General features: G+C 40.9%; 1 protein-coding gene across 2 annotated transcripts; it reads right to left on the bottom strand.

Annotated features, from left to right (window-relative positions):
* Positions 1–482: 482 nt before the first annotated feature.
* Positions 483–17,638, bottom strand: kmt5c (lysine methyltransferase 5C). Of its 2 annotated transcripts, none has more exons than XM_034711420.1 (10): positions 17,275–17,638; positions 16,773–16,905; positions 14,417–14,582; positions 14,132–14,241; positions 13,836–13,999; positions 10,981–11,000; positions 10,650–10,786; positions 10,357–10,529; positions 6,825–7,772; positions 483–2,672 (listed from the first exon to the last, which is right to left on the bottom strand). In XM_034711420.1, exons 2-10 carry the CDS (start codon positions 16,883–16,885, stop codon positions 2,485–2,487), a joined length of 2,019 nt encoding a protein of 672 aa, XP_034567311.1. In that variant the 5' UTR covers positions 16,886–16,905; positions 17,275–17,638; the 3' UTR covers positions 483–2,484. The 2 variants fall into 2 exon arrangements, with proteins under 2 accessions (XP_034567311.1, XP_034567312.1); XM_034711421.1 differs by lacking the exon at positions 483–2,672 and adding an exon at positions 6,174–6,721 and having other exon boundaries at positions 17,275–17,624.
* Positions 17,639–18,275: the final 637 nt, after the last annotated feature.

The following is an 18,275-nucleotide window of genomic DNA, read 5'->3' as shown; positions in this document are numbered from 1 at the left end:
TCTCTTTCCGTCCTCATTATGAAAATACTGTTATACTTGGCATCAGAATTAACTGCTTTGCTGCTACTGAGAGCGAGAACGAAAGGCAGAAGTGGGTCATAAGCTGCAGAAGAGGAGAGGATTGAAGGGAAGACGGGTAATACACAGACACTGGCTTGAGTTGGATGAAAGCACAGGTAGGGAGAGTGATGTAAAGGCTGAACACTGAATAAAAGAGGATGTACACTTTCCCCCCCCAAGCTTTGCATTTAAATCAATGAATATATAGCGAAACAGAAGAAGTGAGTAACCTGAATGATCTCAGCAGGCACTAGACTTTATCTACACACTTGACTTCAGCTCATGGAATCAATTTATGGATCAGTGTGTCGGAGTGTGAGCTTCTAAATATGTGCCGAGGTGGATTTACCATATTAAAAACCACAGATGTAAACATTACCTCTATTACTGATCTGTTTTGAAGTAGTAGTCAAAGACAATCATTTATCAGAAACTATTTTATTTATAATTTTCATTTTTCAAGCACAAAGTCAAACATTTTCTGGATAGTTTTTCTCAGATTTCAGATTTCAAGCTGTGTTTGTCGAATATAGTAAATCATCTGGGGTGATTTGGACACTTGTTGTTATTGAAGATGTCAATTTCAGGCTTTTAAACAACTAATAATCAAGACAATATTATATAATTCAACAGAAATATGAACATATATTAGTTTAACTGATACAGGGATGACCTAACATGGTACAGAATCAGTTACAAAAATCCAGATTGCATTGATAGTCAATATTAGACACATTTAATATTATCATATTCAAACTATGATGCTTGTTTTTTATATGCTTTTGTAATTTAAGTGTTCCCACATTAAAAAAAGGAGTCAAAAACAGAAAATATACAAAAGAATTAAGTGTCTTTAATGATTTATAGGCTACATTTATACATTTCTACAGTAGATTTTCAGTAAGACTAACTGCCAATTAGAAAAAGGACAGAAAGTGTAACCTGTAACAACTGAAAAACTGAATACGATCTCCAATTCTTTGAAATTAAATACTCGGTGTAAATATTCACTTCAGTACTTTGTCCCATTAAATAATAAAAAACATTTTCATCGTTTGAACAATCAATGTGAAATATAAATTACATTAAAGCACCATTTCAAGGATGAGGATATTAAAATAAATAATTGGCCTTTCCATATCATGACAGTATAATATAATGATAATAATGTAAGGCTGTGCAGTCGCATCGAACACTCCCGCTCAGTGATGTAAATGGGTTCAACATACAGTACGTTGTGACATGAGGGGAATACTCGCGTGACTTCCACAATCGACAGCAAATAACTCTGCTTACAGTATAAACACCTATGAACATGTAGCTCCATCAGCAACAACATAACAAACAGTAGCTATTGTATATGAACAACTTATCCTTCTGGTCTTTCTATATACTCTTTAAAATATCTGAAACGAGACCATGTGAATGGAAGAAGTGTGTCACTCTGTGAAAAGATTGTCACTTAAATAGATGTAACAATATTTAAATGTTTTTTTATTTAACTTCCAATTGGGAGGACTCCCATACAAAGAATTCATGTTGTACCATCTCTCAATTCATTGAGCACAACTGGCCTTAAAAAAAGCATCTTGCTGTTTTCTCTAAATCGCTCATCCATAAGAGAGCAGCTGTGAAAAGCTGCAGGATCACGTGACACATCTTCATTCAGGAGAGCTGTCCGTAAATATATCTTGTTCCAGGTCAGGGAATTATCTTACTGTACACTGTACATGCACAAACCGCTCATCGATGCACTACCGACTAACGACCTTACTAAATCTTTTGCAGAGCAACAGTCACAATCAGGTACGACAACACACCTTACTTTGATCCCTTAACACCTGCCCGCCAAATGCATGCACACACTCGCACACACAAAAAAGTGAGAAAAAAAAAAGCTTATTGTGAGTATAAAAAGTGGGGTGAACTGTTTCAACAGGTGCTTCAAAAAGTCACAAGAACATATCAAAGACCGAGGCACAAAGCTGCCTTTTTAAAACCAACAAGTACCAGCAACCGGTGAGGTGCTCCTGTCTCTACTTCAATACATGTTTTAGAAAAACTCATACAGCTATGTTACAGTACATCAAGAGGACTGTCCATGTTTAAGTTCAAACTCCTTGTCACAATTGAATTAATGCTTTGTTTTTTGATTTTAAATTTGGTATTGTCACAAATTGTAGTGGATACCTCATTTTTTAAAAATCATACAGTAGCTGAAACAAGCTGACAAGCCTGCTACAGTTAGAACCCTGTACAAGTCATCAACAGTCCTTCCATATAATGGTTTAGAAAAATGTCAGTCAGCGGGCATTATTAATAACTGGTAGACTATGAATTACAGTTTTTACAAAACATTATTTTTTTTCAACCTTTGAGCAAAACAACATCCAAATACTCTCCAGTGACTCCGGTGGGTATAAATTAATCCGAGTACTGGAGATCTAAGTCTACTGTGCCGTCTGTCACCACTAACCTCACTCTCTTGGGTTTTGTAGAACCCATGGAGTGAGACGACGTAACAGGTCCATAGTGTGGTGCGCCTTGGTGTTCCCCAGGCTGGCACTGTTGCTGCATGTCCTTCCTGCAGTGCTCGTCCTGACCCTTGAGCCCTGAAAAGCCACTCAAAGAAAAAGAGGCTGGGTTAGAAAGCTGGGGTCCACAGGGTTCAAGAACTAACCGCCCTTGGGTGCCTGAAGGTTCCATCAGGCAATGGTAGGTGTAGTTTGTCGAGCCTGGGTAACCCTCGGCCCCATCCCTGAGACCCAGGGTCAACGAATGGTCTCCGCTGAAGTTCAGCACGTAAGGGGGGCCTTGGTAGCCGTAAGGGAAGGAGGCTGAGGAGGTGGAGGACTGACTCTTGGTTGCTGGTGCTGGTGTACCAGGAGGTGTGGTGTGGATCACCTGGGGGCTGTTGTGCTGAGACATGGGCGAAAGAGAGGAGCCAAAGCTAAAGTCAAAAGGGTCCTGCTGGGTGTAACATTGCTGGTGCTTCTCTGAGGTCAGCATAGAGGACTTGTCCTGTCTTAAACTTTTGTCTTGTGTTGAAGAGTAACTCTCAGGTGCTTTACTGGGGAAGAAGAAAGGTCTGGGCAGCGCTGAAAGGTTTTTGTATATCATGTTGGCCTCTTCTTGTTTTTCAGACGGCGTCTTACTTTTGATATAGGACTGAGGAAAAGAGGGGTTGGGTTTGTTGTAATGAGGGTTGGATCTGTTGGGGTTGCTTGAGGCCGCGAGTTGGAGGACATCCTTTCCAAATCCTTGAACAGAAACGTTGCTTTTTTGGGAGTTTTCTGTACCAACACCGAGTTTGTGACTCTGATGGGTCCTTTCAAAAGCACCTGGCTTTGCACCGTGTGTTCTGGATGAAACATTGGAGCTGCCAGCAGCCGCCATAGTGTCTTTACAAGGTGCGCTGTACAAGTTCTGAGTCTGGTCCCCTCCCTGGTACTTAAGTACCCTATGAATAACTGAAGGGGTTTTCTCATACTTAAATGGGCTGTCAGGAGGGTTGGGAGTTTTCACAGTGAAAAGTTGAGGAGTGAGGAATCTGTTAGACATTTGAGATGACGGGACGGATTTAGCCGAGCAACCCTGGGACACTCCTCTAGCTGGGTTTAGCTGACTCCTGTGAAATGTCTGGGATTTATTAGGAATGGACATACGATGGAAAGGACCAGGGGCTCTGAGGTTAGGCTGGGCTTTGGGTTGACAAGCGCCCGCTCTGGCGTTGATGGAGGGTTGGGTTAACATAACAGGACTTTGGGATGTAACAGAAGACATTGCGGCAAACGGTCGAGGCTTGTTGACCATAGACATGGACTGGTTTCTGAAGTCGTCTCTGGACGGCCTCATTCCTGGATTTTTACTTATAACTCGGGCATTGGTAGTCAAGTCAGCATTGCCAAGAGCTGAACAGCTGTAACCAGGGTTGGGTTGGATTCTGTCTTTGGAGGTATCCCTTGCTTCACATTCCAGAGAAACAGAGTCACTCTTGGAAGAAATTAGACCTGGAAAAAACTGCAGGTCCTCACTGGTAAAGTTATTTCCTGGACTTGGAGGGCCAAGGTATGGCGTTTCAGTGGTCCAAGTATCAGATGGGCTGTGAGAAAGGGGACTGCTGAAAGGATCTGTAGGTGGATCCAGTGAACACAGATCAGAGGGGGAGGATGGAAGTATATTCTGCGGCTGATAATACCCTTCAAAGTTCAGACACTGAAAGTCTAGAATATCATCACAGCAGTTGGAGAAGTTGGGCTCGCTGGAAAGCATGGTGTCTGCAGTTGTGAATGGAGGAGACTGGGAGGCCGGGGGCTGGATGACTGAATTGGAAGTGTTGGCGCAGGCTGTTGGCTTTTCTAAAGTCTGAGATGAACACAAGCCCTCAGAGAGTCGAGAGAGACTGTTGTCAATTTGTTGAAGTGTGTGACTAAGACAGGGGGTGGGTGTTTCTACAGGCCCACACTTGTGCGCTCTCTCCATTTTGTACCTCTGTTTCCTTCCTCCACTGTTCAACTCTGGCCTGTCACTGAGTGTGTTTGCAGCTGAGGATTTAACTTCAGTTTTATTTTCATTAAGCGGGGAAGACAGAGACAGCGGTGACAGAGATAGGGAGAACGGTGGGGGTTCTGTTTTTGGAAGTGCTGAGTTGCTGTTCAGTCCCTGCAAAGGCGGGCATTCTTCTTTGAGCTTGCCAAAATCAGGACATCCTTTCTTTTGTTTCTCTAAAACGTGACCTGTCATTTCTTCCTTGACATTGGGCTCTTCTTTCAGTTCTTTGAGTTCAATTTGTTTCAGCTCTCCTTTGCTGTCCACCTCCCAAATATCCTCTGCCTTTCTGCGTAACTTGAGCACTGGTAATGGAAGACCATTAAAGTCCAATTCCGGCTGTAGCTTCTGTTGTGACCCTGTTTCAAACAAGCAGCAATTCCTGACATAACGATCTTCAATTTTTGTTGCTTGCCCTACAGCTGACAACGCGTTCCCGTCACTTTGAGGACTTGGTATTTTTTCTGTCAGGAGCTTGACCCCATTTGGAAGTTCCTTATCAAGCTTCTCTTTACCTCCTGCATTGTCATCGGGGATTTCAACAGCCGCAGATTCATTTTTATCAACATCTTTATCTGATTTTGCGTCTGTCTCTGTTTTCCTTTCACTCATCCTCTCACCTCGTCTTTTCAAACGATGCAATCTGCCTTTTGATCTCTTACTAGCCTGCACGTGAGCCTGAGCTGCCTCCATCTCCATGTTTAAAACAGACACTGAATCCATAATGGCCTTAAAGGGATCGCAGTTCAATAACTCATCCCCTGTCTCTGTTTTCAATGCCATATTTTCAAATCCTGATCCCTGCATTTCCCATACCCTTCCTTTCCTCCGTTTAAAACGAATCTTAAAATTGAGGCCTGGCTTTGTATCCTCCAAACCACTTCGCTGAGAAAACTTTTCCGCCTCATCTTCGTTTCTGGATTTATTTGGAGTTTTACCACGCCGCATTAGGACTTTAGGAGGATCCTCGGCTTGTTTGCCTTCTGCACACTCATCACTCTCCGGTGTCTGAGCCTTGTCAATGTCGGCCTCATCCTGCCTCTCTAATTTACACCTTCGAGTTCTCCTCAAATGGCTTCGCTGAACATCGTTCGCACGAGAGCGGAGCACTCTGTTGAAGGTTGTGATTCTTTTCGGGGTTAACTTCTGTATCTCTGTCTTTCTTATCCTCCGTTTAAAATTTCTCACGGGTTTGCTTCTGTCCTCAGAGCACATGGTAACATCCTGACTCAGCTCTGCGGATGAATTCAGCTCTGAGGCTTCTTTTGAGGTTTGATCCGAGGTACAGTTCAAACCTTGTTCAGGGTCAATTTCAGAACTGCGAAATGTACGTTTTTTCAGAGGTATGTTGGACTGTATGTGTGCCTGTGGATTGGTGTCTGAGCGCAGATTGGTCGTGGCTTTTGCTGATATAAGCGACTTGTGAGGTAGTGCATTTGGGCAGGTGGCCAGTGAGTTTGTATGCCTCAGTTGTGCCTGAAGGGGCAAAGTTTCCTCATTCAGCTCCTTCTTTATTGTGGCCACAACATCTTTGCTCAAGTTCCCCTTGGTGCCTTTAATATCTACTTTTTTCACTGCTCTAGGCCTCATCCTCCGACGCCTCTTGAATCTTCTCTGCACTGAAGACCGGCACCTGCCTCCATTAATTTCAGCCACCTCGTCATCCTCGGTACTTAGCATAGCTTTGGAGGCAGAGGTCGAAAGCACCCTCTCTACAATATCTCCACGTAATCTCTCATCTATAAAGGATTTATCTTTTCTTAAAATATCAGACAGCAGAACCTTCGCCTGCTTTATGACTACATCTTCTCTATGCCTGTATACCGGCTGTTGACTCACACACCTCGCCATTTGTTCTGACAGATTCACCAGTCCCTCCTCAGCTTCGATCCTGACACACTGAACCCTGTTTTCTCCTCCAGATTTCTCACTGTTCACTTTTTTACATTCTGCCTCTTTCACCTTTTCCACAGGCTTTGCAGACTCATCATTTTTCTTTTCTTTCTGCTCTTCAGTTCTGCTTTTCCCCGTGTCCTGCTGCTCTTTCTGCACGACATCTTTCACTTCTGACACTGTCTGTATCTCAATCACATTATCAGTCTCTCCTTTCTGGCTGTGGGATAAATCATCAACAGATTCACTTGCAGGTCGCTTCCTTAGATTGACTTTATCAACAGCTGTGAAAAACATTTCCCTCACCCCCCTGTTGCCCTCACCTGAACAAACCTCAGGACTTCCTTGCAGCTTCTGCTGGGATCTGGACGCTCTTCCTTTTGCCTGCACTGACAGTGGCGCTGGTCTGGGCCGCTGACCACTCCTTCCTCTTAGCTCTACACTGTCTTTCCTATCTTCAGGAGTAACATGTGCATCTAAACTCTGTGGTAATGTCAACCTTGTAATGCTGACTGTAAGGTATTGCTTCAGTGATATTTGTGGATTGTCTCCAAGCTTCTTCAGACTGTCTGTGGCGTTTTGTTGAACCTCTAACAGCGATGAAGCTCTGATGGTCCTGTGCTGTGTTTGCTCAGCAGCCGTGTCAGTAACGCCGGACTTGTTGCTGCTGCTCTTGTTGCTTTGACTCTCCGTGATTGCTTTTTCCGTCTCTTGTTTTATTGCACTGCAACTTTTGTTGTTTGCGTCAGGCTGACAAACAGTCGTATCGTCTCCTGTGTTACTGCCCACCGTTTGATGCTTCGCCGTGGACTGAGCCATGTTTCTTTGTCTCGAAGAGGTCCTCAGGTGAACCACCTGCTTTTCCACCACTGTGACAGACTTCCCATTAACGCCTGAGCCATTGACTGCAGGTTTACTTCTGCGGGTGGTTGGCATGGACGAATTCAGAGTGAAGGGCTTCAAGTTTACCTCACTGTTATTTGGCTTCACCTCCTCCAGCTGCTGAAGCAAGGCTCTCTCTTTGCTTTTAGGATCCTTACAGCTGAGTAAGAAATCCATCGAGTGGCGCCGCACTCTGATTCTAAGATCCTTCAGCGTAACTTCGGACACAGGAGGAACCGCCCGCCGCTGTTTGAGTGTGGGGGATTTTAATGGACGCTGGCCTGATCGTCGGTGCTTTGCTCGTCTCCAATTTTTTGTTTGCTTTAATTTTCTGTTCTTCAAGGCGTTCCTCCTCATCTGCTGGGTGAAGGAATTCCTGGAGGGGATGGCTATGTGGGGAAGACAAACACAGAGAAACAGGAGGTTCAAGATACATATATGAATAAGCATTCAACAACAGAGATGTAAATCAGTCCTATTTTTAAAAACTCTATTTGAGAAATGGAGAAGTGTGGTCAGGAGACTAGAAAAAGTCCATTGACCCTCTAAAGACATTGTAACTCCTTGCAGCTGTGGATCATAATAAATATTTGTCTTGTTTGTTGATGTGGTCTTATTGCAACCAGCTGCTATGGATTATTTGGATCTTTGTGGCGTGTCTGATGTGCTTTAATGTTTGTGTGTTGAACCACAAATTGCCTCTTTGAGGACATTGAAGTCTGAGTAACAGCATGTAAGGTCCTTTCAGTGGCTTCCCTCCGAATCCATGTTTTAAACTATTATAATTTCAAACAAACTCCACCAGTTCTCTTGTGGCTGCTCTGAGTCAGGTATTCGTCAGGTGATGACATAAAACCAGTGGCGGTTCTGGGGAGGAGCCAACAGGGGCCAGTGCCCCTGTAAAACTGAACCTGGACCCCCCTGTGGCCCCCCCTCCACATCAAAATAATATTATACAATGAAAAGAGCTCCGGTATCGCGCCGATGTTACAGGTGGAACACATGCGTGTGGCACTTGGTTCCAGTCCCTTAGAGCGCTAAGGGACTCATGTTGAGTGTAAACAGCCAAACAGCTGCTGTCAGTCTGCATGTTGATCTAGTACACAGTAGTATATATGTCTAGTATAAAGGGATGCACTGATGTTTTGCCAGTTTGTTCTCAGCCGGTCCTCGCCCTTCTCAGTCCAGGGTTCCCATTTTTTTCCAGAGATCATTTTCCAGGACATTTTCAGTGATGATCAAGCTGGTGTAACAGTCTAAATTTAGTTCCCTATTTAGTTCCTAAATAGTCTAATATGTTCCTCTCAGTGGAAGTCTACATTGAAAGACGTGCAGTCTATGGCTATCCATGAAATCATCTCTTACATGCTTAAAAATGATGGCAAATTTATTATAGAATAATGCAACCACAGATGTACAGCACTTCACTTTATTAGTGCAACCAAGTAACAATGATGGACAACTCTCATCTCAGCTTTCTCTTTTCTCAATAAATATAAAATGAGTTAAGTAAAAAACAAAAGAGCCAGCAAAGGAATCTGGAAGCTGCCTTACTGAAATAAATAAATACTAATAATAATGAGAGGATCAGTGCATTTATGACCTAAATAGAACTGAATGACAAAAATGGCCACGAATGTTGAATGGGGATGTGTTTTTTTTAACCTTGTCAGGTCACACACAGTCATGTTGGAATCATTTTCCAGGACAATTTACTTTTTCTACCATTTTCCAGGACTCGAAAATTGATCAACTGTTTTCCAGGATGCGTGGGAACCCCGTCAGTCTATTTGTCAGGGTTGAATGTGTCCCTCTGACAACACCCTTGCCCCCCCCCCCAGTAAAATTGGTCTAGAACCGCCACTGCATAAAACACCTGTAGACGGGATTGTTTCCTTTAAACTCTAAATGTGCTTTTGTTTATATGAGTGATTGTGTGAATTAAATCTTCCTGGTTTTGAAAATCAACACTTTTAAATCATCTTCCAGACTTTCCAAGTGTTTGTACTAAACCTTCATTTGTGTCAAATACAGAAGGGAGAGCATCAAATCACTTTTAATCAACTTGTGTGGGCTTTATGGTTTGTAGTCGTGATGTTCTCGTCCTGTTTCCAGAGAGATGTCGTTGTGTTGCATCTTATTCATTTGTTTTGTGTGTTAAATGAGCAAACACAAATAAAGCACTTTAATAATGTTTGCTATTAAAGTGAACGTGACACTTTAAAGTTGTGTTGAAGCTTTTCCCACCAAGAAGCAGCACAATCTACTTCTCAAAGCGGGCCGAGTGTTTCTGTGGATCATGTTTCAAACTCTTATTTCAATGACAGCATTCACACTAATTACAGAGCTACTCAACAATGCCATCTGTTTCCAGAGAACGAGACAAATTGGTCATTAAGAGCTGACTGTCTGCTTGAGCCTGATCGTATTTTAGCTCAGACAGCAGAGAGATGTCTGTTTTCAAAAACAGATAAAGCTTCTGAACTCGATGGTGAAAACTGAGCTTTTTCACTCTGAGAGGTTCATCAAAGCGTCACAACCTTTTCATGTGAGAACAGGGAGCCGCGACGTAACTGCTGCGGCTTTAAAGGTGTCAAACTGTGTGTGTGAGGTAGTACGGGAGGCTGGGGCTTAAATCTGACTTCGACACCAGGCTTTTGAAAATATTTTTTTGTAATCCTAATTTTGATGTATTGCTGTTTTGAATTATCGCAGCACAGTATGTACAAATCAACAAATGAGCCATACTGGTTGTCCTAAGGCTTCAATTTAACGGAGCATTTAACAACCACAGAGCAGACCGACAAGCATTTAGTATTACAAGCTGTTAATGTTGACATAACTGCTGTTAAATTGTTTCATCATTTCAGCCACTTCTGTGGCACTAAGGGGATTTGAAGAAAGCCAATTGAGTAGAATGCGTGTTTGTATTGTATTAGAATTAATAAATACGATTAAAGATGAAGCAGTTACCTTTAAAGATACCTGAGTGGAGCCCTGGTACTGCCGGCCTTGGAGGAAGGTGGCCCTTCTCTCTGTGATGACGAAGGTACCTCTCCCTCAGGCGGTACTTCTGGCCTACAGAGTCCTTTGTTTCTTCACATTCAGGCTGCTTCCCTCTGTGTTTGAAGTGACCTTCACCGTTCCTGAAGAGGGATTCAAATTTTTTAAGAAATTTCTGTCAGCAAAAGTCTCTTTTTTAAATTCTTCACACAAAAAATATTCAAAAAGAATAAAGTCAATGTCTGATCAGATGATGGACACACCTCTCACAGGTGCGGCATTCACACATTTCATTGCCTTCCCCAAAAAAGCTGGCACCATAGTAACATGTGATCTCCTCCCCAGGTGAGATGGGCCGGATCACTTCCACACACGCAATGTTCTTCTCACTAGGGAGGAACTGGGAGGCGAAAAGGGAACAAAAACAGAGTAAGACAAAGACAAGGGTCGACCCGTGGGATTCATTAACACAGAGCAGAACAGAAGAAGAAGAAAGGACACAACAATATTTATCTCTCTAGATAAAGCAAATAAAAGAAAATCACTTGAATCTTTATCAGTGCAGAACAAAGATAAGGTAATGTTGATGATTACCTTGCAGTTTGGTTTACAGTCTTCACCCCGGGAGGAAAAATGAGAGAAAGAGAGAAAAAAAAAAGATTTGAAGTTATTAAAGAATAATCAATCACAGGGATGAAGAAAGGACTCGACATGTTGTTGATCAGCTGGCTTGTACTGAATTCATTTGGCAAACGGCTCAAAGGCTAAGCTGATCAACTCTCAAACACTATTAAGAGATCTTGTCAGAAACCGGCCTCTGAGTGAGAATTAACCAGAATCTCACAGAATCTTTAGAACACATTACAACGTGCTAAACACCGTGAAGCAAGCTGCTTATCTGAGAGATTGACAACATGTTTGAGTAATGTAATTACTGCTGCAGAAAAAACACATCACACACTGGGCAGGGCTGTGAAGAAAGGTCAGCTGTATCGTCTAGAAACCTGAATTTTCAAAAGTAACAACTGACTTTGTGGATCAAATTTCAACGATAGTGGAAAAATGCCTCAGCCTCGTCTGACTGACTAGTTTTTGAACGCTCATGTTCACATTTAAGAGGCTCAACCAGGGAATTTGTACAGATGAATAAAAGTAATTACACCTTTTTTATATTATCTATGTGATGAGGATGATTCAAATTACACAGTACGACTTCTGCCTGTTATAAACAAGCTGTAGTAATTAGAGATTATAGCTACTGCTAGTTTCCACCTCCTGTCCCTAGTCGGGTTTTAATAAGTTAAAAGAAAAAAGAAAGATATTGAGATTATATAACAATAACACGCTTACAAATAACAATTGTGCAACTATTAAAAGAAGTCCAGAGGTTAAATATTACATCAAGGTTACATAAAATTACAACAAACGTTTATAGATCATTAAAGAATATTTAAAAATGCTCACATCAAATTGTACATAGTTAACTGTTGTCAAAACAAGATGTCATGATTCAGGAACACATGCAAGCAGCTAGACCTGGACCCTGTCCTCCCCCATGTTTCTCTTTCTGTTATATATATATATCACTATGTGTGGTTATAACAGGGTCCCAAGTTGTTAATTGGAGTTTGTACTGCGACACAAATGACAAGGCTGATTTGAATTCATCTGTTCACTGATCACTTTTTCTGATCAAGTTTTTTCAAGATTCTTTATTGATTTCTTTTCTTTTCTCAATATGTGATGATTTAAATCTGCAAGCCTGAATACAAGTTTACGTGAGAGTTTATTTACTTTAAGCTTATTTACATTCCTTCACTGATTTATCGACACCCTGGACGGGTACGTGGGTTTGTACGTGTGCAGATATATGTTTCTAAAAGTTTCCTTGTAGGCGAGGGGAGAATAAATGTATATAGATGTATACGATAACGACCCTATTTGTTTACCAATCCTAGCCCCATCCAAACTACCTTTATTCACAATGGCATTGCTAAGCTTTGAATTTTCTTTTACAGAATATTTATTTCTCTCACCCCTATTATCACCTCATTTATACCTGTTTTAAGTACCTCTTTACTTTCTGAAAAAATGCTTTGTTACTTTCACTAGCTGCAAAACATGTTTCAAATTGTACTGAATAAAAATTTAAATAAATAAATAAATGAATAAAAATAAAAAATGCTCACAACTCCGATATTTTAGCCACATTTGACACGTTAGTTAAAAATCCTTAAATCTCATATTGATTTTATTTCAGTTGTCAGTGTTCCACATTTGAAAGCCCTTTATGGAAAAAGCCGACAGCCCCAAGGAGGTCTTCAATGTGTGATTTAACTACCACAAGCTGTGCCCCCCCGGTGTTCCTACCGTTATTGTTACCTGCTGAAAAATGTGCTAAGTATTTCAAACATTTAAAAAGTCTCAGGTATGAGAGCTTTATATAAAATGATCAAACCCTAGTAAATGATGCAGCTTCAGGATGTGACAGTGATGCCATCTCCTGGGTTTTTTATCCATTACTTTTAAAGCTTGGTTACACAAAGAGGCAACAGGCTTGATCACAGTCAGGAGTGCATGGCTCTGCACTGTGACACAATAAGATGCATGTATAACTGTGCTGCTTTGATTTGTATATAGAGTCTAATTAGCATGCACTGTCACTCTTGATTAACATCATGTTAAGTGTTCAGTGCATCCCTGGTGGGGATGTGAAGCAGAGTTTAAACTTCAAGGTTCCAGATAATGCAGTGTCAATGCCTCAGTTTGACAAACACAGAATTTGCTGATATTTTTAAACCATTTCTCATATGAAGCAATTTATTATAATATAACAGTATTATGTACAAAATAACTTATTTAGAGGGATGCTCAGGAAGCAGGCATGAAGCACCACACTAAGGGAGGAAATGCTGTTTTAGATTAAGGATAATTACTTAAAACAGATTGTTTGTTTGTTACTGGAGGACCACAGGATGCTGCTGCAAGTCAAGCTGGAACCCTTTTACCATGCATCAACACATTATTGTGTAATCGGATGACATGACGCTGCCATTCTGAGCATGTAAAGCGCAGAATTATTTGAATATAGAAGTAGAAAAGTTGTTCTTTACATCGGAAATCTGCGTCTCTCTGTCTGAAATTAGAGTCTAGCGTCTGTCAGTGTGTATGTCAGGTATGAAACATGACTAAGACTTCATTGTATTGTGAGATCATGTAATAAAAGATCTGTCAGTCAGATAGAGAGTGATAGCTTTCCCCATTATTGTGTGGTGACTGTTAGTATTTGGATTATCTTCTGTTGACAACTGGACTACAGACTGCTCCTATAAACGTTTACACAATGTGAAGGCGAGGGCTCATATCAGCAATCAAAATTGTAAACTGGTACGTGTGTGTGTGTGTGTGTGCGTTTGGAACGAATGAGTCATGAATGCAAACAAACCCACCATGGTTAATGAAAGCTGCAGGCCCGAGCCAGAGCTGGGCGCAGCGCTTGCGTGTGGAATACATCACGCTGAAGTCGTTGACTCCCGCCCTCAGCACGGCGCTGTCAGTGGGGCTCAGCTCTGCTATGCAACCCAGCAGGACCTCCACCCGCTCAGCTATGAACCTAAAGAGAAACAAATGAAGCAACACAGTGTTTACTCTTCAGGAAGATAAATATACAGTCCAGGAAATGCAGCAGTTTCAGGTCAGCTGCACGCTGCCTGGATAAAAAGGTGACAGGAATGCGGGTGATTACCAGTGCCTCGTGGAAGTTATCTTTGCTCCGTTAGTCTCTGAGGAGTATCTGTCACACGGCTCAATCTTGACACCGCTATCCAACAGGAACGCGCTGAGGTAACGGTACACCTACGGACATCAGGAATACTTTAGATTACACACAAACTTTAGGGCAAACATTCATCAGTCATAACAACTTTATTTGTGCCGAACACAGAGGCACAAAGGTCCCAATACAACTTTATAGATTTATCTGTTTCTTAAAAATTAAAAGTTTGAATAAGAAGACAAAACATCTGCTTACATGTTGCCTCAGCAGCTCCTGTCGATGATTTCCCAAAGCTTTGAAGAAGTCACCGGCAAGGTCACCCACTGTCAATGCCTCGAAAGTGGTGTTGAAGTCATGCGTACGCTGAAAGCGCAGCAGAGTCTCTTTGAGGTTACCCCATCGCCGGATCTCGGGCGGGGGACTACGGAGAACAGAAGAGATAATGTTGTTAAAGAAGAGCAGAGTGACAAAGTGTAAACCAGTGTGGATGTATATAGATGTGTGCAGATTTGTAAAAATAAATACTTTGCAGAATCAAAAGAGCAGAAATATTATGATTATCTCATTTCTGTAGAGTTTGCTAGTGAGAGTTATGTTAATATAAACATAAGAGATCACAAAATCAGTCACCAGTGACGTCGTGTTTTAAAGTTTCTAATTTGACTAATATCTTGTGAACAAATACCTGAAATTAAAAAATACACTCCTTTAATAATCAAATGTATTTCACCTCAGTTTAAAAGGTTGGATGACATCTACATGACTTGCAGCCTATGTGCAGAACATGCTAAAAACAACATTTGCTATTTATAAAAACTAGCAGGTCTAACTGGTTGGATGGTTCACCTAAAGTCAAAGATTGGGTCATTGTGATTGTTTGTACACTTACATTCTTAAGTTGGGAGAAGCAGTACTTTCACAAATATCACATATTCATCATAAATCGTGTTTCACTAACTTGTTTCTAGAGCAGATAACGCTCAACAAACCATATCAGTGTGTTCACACAAATCATTAACAAGATAAACGACAGCTTGACTTATTTGAATGTCTATTAGACACGTGGAGGACATGAATGGGTGTCACCAGGGGCACAAAACTCTGGAATATTTATTCTAACGTGGCGAAAAACTGTTTATCTTTAAAATGTTAGAAAGGATGCTTAAAAAACTTTTAACCACTCATTATGCTCAACCTCATATTTATAATCAGATGTCCATACATATCATATTCATATTTTGTACTTTTGAATTCTGGTGATGTAATAACTGTATTTATATTAATTCTATGTAATCTATTTTTAGTATCAACTATTGTCTTTAAGATAAGATAAGAGATTCCTTTACTCGTCCCACGAAGGGGAAATTCAAGTGTCACAGTAACAGAGTAGACAGTGCAAAAGAAATATATAAAGCAAACAAGAATTTAATTAATTTAATTAAAATTAAAGAGGTAAAAAAATAAGCATATCTTACACACACACATATATATATACAGTTGTTCTCATAAGTTTACACACCCTGGCAGAATTTCTGATTTCTTGGGTAGTTTCTTTTGTCTTTATGATATAAAAAGAGTAAACACAGTTGTTTGACAATAAATGACTTCACCCAACCACTAACCATGAGTGAAAAAAAAAAGTATTTCTCTTGTATTCATATTCTCTGAAAAATGGACCAATAAATCACAAATTCTGCCAGGGTGTGTAAACTTATGAGCACAACTGTATATATTATTGGTTATAGTTATATGTGGCAATTTAGTGTTTTTTAATTAATTTTTGATATTAGAACATTATTTGGTTGGAGGCTTCAAATAAGCACTCTATTTCTCTTTGCTCCTGTGAGACATCACATACATGTGATACATGAGAGCAAGACTGAACTAACTGGGGAAGAAGGCCAGCTCAGTCCTGGACCCTGTGGAGGTGGTGGCTGACAGGAGGATTATGGCCAATCTGTCGTCTTTGATGAACATTTCGTTTCAGAATAGATATATATTGACATAGAGTGGTCTAGACCTCCTAGGTTTGTAAAAGCGTCTTGAGATAAGGTTTGTTGTGATTTGGCGCTATACAAATAAAGATTGATTGACTGATTGATGTGCAATCCTTGATTTCCAGTGCAGTATCTCAACAACCACATGCAATATTGTAATTTATTCTAGAACATATTGTATTATTATTATATTCATCCACTGAAATGTTCACTCTGGCTTAGGCTAATTCATTTATTTATATCTTAAAAGTACTTCTATACCTTTCTTTGTACAGATAGTATTTTTATTTAGAATTTTTAAGGTTAGTTTCTATATTTCTTGTCCTTACTGTCTTGTTGGTAAGTACCAGTGTTCCATTCAAATCCCTTGTGTGTGCGAGCTCACTTGGCAATACAGATTTCTTCATTCTTGTGTGTATTTTTTTTTCATTGTGCAAATAAATAAACATAAACATAAACATGGCATGCTAATACATATGTAAACACGCAGAAAAACACACATGACACTGTGCTAGTGTGAAAATCAATATGAAAAACATCAATAACATGATAGTATTAGCACTGTTGTGGTTCAGTGTTTATTCTAGTGATGCTGCTTTGAGTTGTCAGGTTACCTGATGTTCATTTTGTGGGTGCTGAAGCCCAGCAGAGGGTCCAGCACCAAACCAGTGGCCAGGTCATCTGTCTCACACAGCTCCTTCACACTCATTCTAGTGCATCCGTCCATTGCCTCCCACCATCAGCATGCTGCAATCACAGGGTCAAAGTACCGCGATGACAACAATAACAAACCACAATCATCAGATGTGCATTTCAGCTAATCTTCCCTGATACGAACAGAGACAGAACATGAGTGTCCTGCTTTACCTGTGTGACTACAATCACATAAAGAGGTCTCAAACTGCAGGGAGACCCCCATGCTCCCATTAAAGCAGTAAATGGTAACGTTACGTGTAGCTCTGGAATGTGACTGAGCTAATGTGGCGCATTAGCTTAGCCGAGCATCAGCTGAGGTAATGTTACATGACTGCAGTAAATGATGGAGTCCAAGCACAGAGCTCAAACCTACAACACTCCCCACAGTGATACACAGCACCCTGTTTAGCTTCAACATACCTGGGAGTCGTGTGTAGTCAACGAAAGTATCGTCACTTCGACAGTTGATGAAGCTGCTAGCTTGCTGTGGCTCAGGGGAAAGTTAGCCTAGCAGTGTATCCAGCTAGCTGTGCGCCGTATCTCTGGTTAGCCAGGCCAGCAGCTTTGGAAAATGGAGTCTCCTCGTCACTGCTGGAATCTTCCTGTTTGTTGACGCGTGCAGAAGCCAGGTCGGATCCCAAAAGGCGGGAACTCGCCACGCAATGCTTTACGATTATGCGTAGAAATGTATTTTACGTTGCTAGCTTAACTAGCTTTGCAGAACGTTCATCTAATAGCAAAAGTTGATGGGCAACGTCCAGTGCAACCGAACTATCATCGACCACGCCCACAAGCTGTGCTATTCGCTAGGGTCAAGGTCAATTGTCATAACCACGCCCTGTTTTTAATTTAACGCTTCCTGATTGGTTAGATTTGATGGGGGTGGGACTATTGTCTTAAACGTCACAGGCACCGCCATAATGGAGCGGGCAAGAGTGAAAACACTGAATACAGTAGAATGAAGGAGGAGATCATTTCAACCATTCCAACCCCCACAGTCTGATTTTATGAAACTCCACTTCCCAAACTAGGGAAGATGATTAGATCCACTGAAAAAATAAAGAAATTAAGGTACCATATATTTTTTTTATGTTTTTGTTCTGAGAAAAAAGTCAGAATTCTGACTATAATCTCAGAATTCTGACTTTTTTTTTCAGATTTCTGAATTTAATCTAAGAATTCTGACATTAATCCACTGGAAAAAAAAATTAAGGTCCAATATATTTTCTTGTTAGTCTGAGAAAAAGGTCAAAATTCTGACTTTCTCTCAGAATTTTCACTTTTCTCAGAATTCTGACTTTTTCTCAGAACAAAAACATAAAAAAATATATTGGACCTTCATTTTCATTTTTTCAGTGGCCCTGATCCTCTTCCGTACCCAACAATTTGTATTTCTAACAAAAAATATAATGACACCAAAG

Source organism: Notolabrus celidotus, chromosome 20 (assembly GCF_009762535.1).
Source record: "Notolabrus celidotus isolate fNotCel1 chromosome 20, fNotCel1.pri, whole genome shotgun sequence".
In the NCBI taxonomy this organism is placed as follows: domain Eukaryota; kingdom Metazoa; phylum Chordata; class Actinopteri; order Labriformes; family Labridae; genus Notolabrus; species Notolabrus celidotus.
Note: the sequence above shows the minus strand (reverse complement) of the source record. Positions and strands in the feature narration are given on the sequence as shown.

Excerpts from the sequence above, each read along its gene's own strand:
- kmt5c (XM_034711420.1), bottom strand. The coding sequence starts at position 16,885 with ATGGACGGATGCACTAGAATGAGTGTGAAGGAGCTGTGTGAGACAGAT. Across the intron at positions 11,001-13,835 it reads TGCAGCTTTCATTAACCATG|ACTGTAAACCAAACTGCAAG; the intron begins GTGGGTTTGTTT and ends CCCGGGGTGAAG. Across the intron at positions 10,530-10,649 it reads GAATGCCGCACCTGTGAGAG|GAACGGTGAAGGTCACTTCA; the intron begins GTGTGTCCATCA and ends ATCCCTCTTCAG.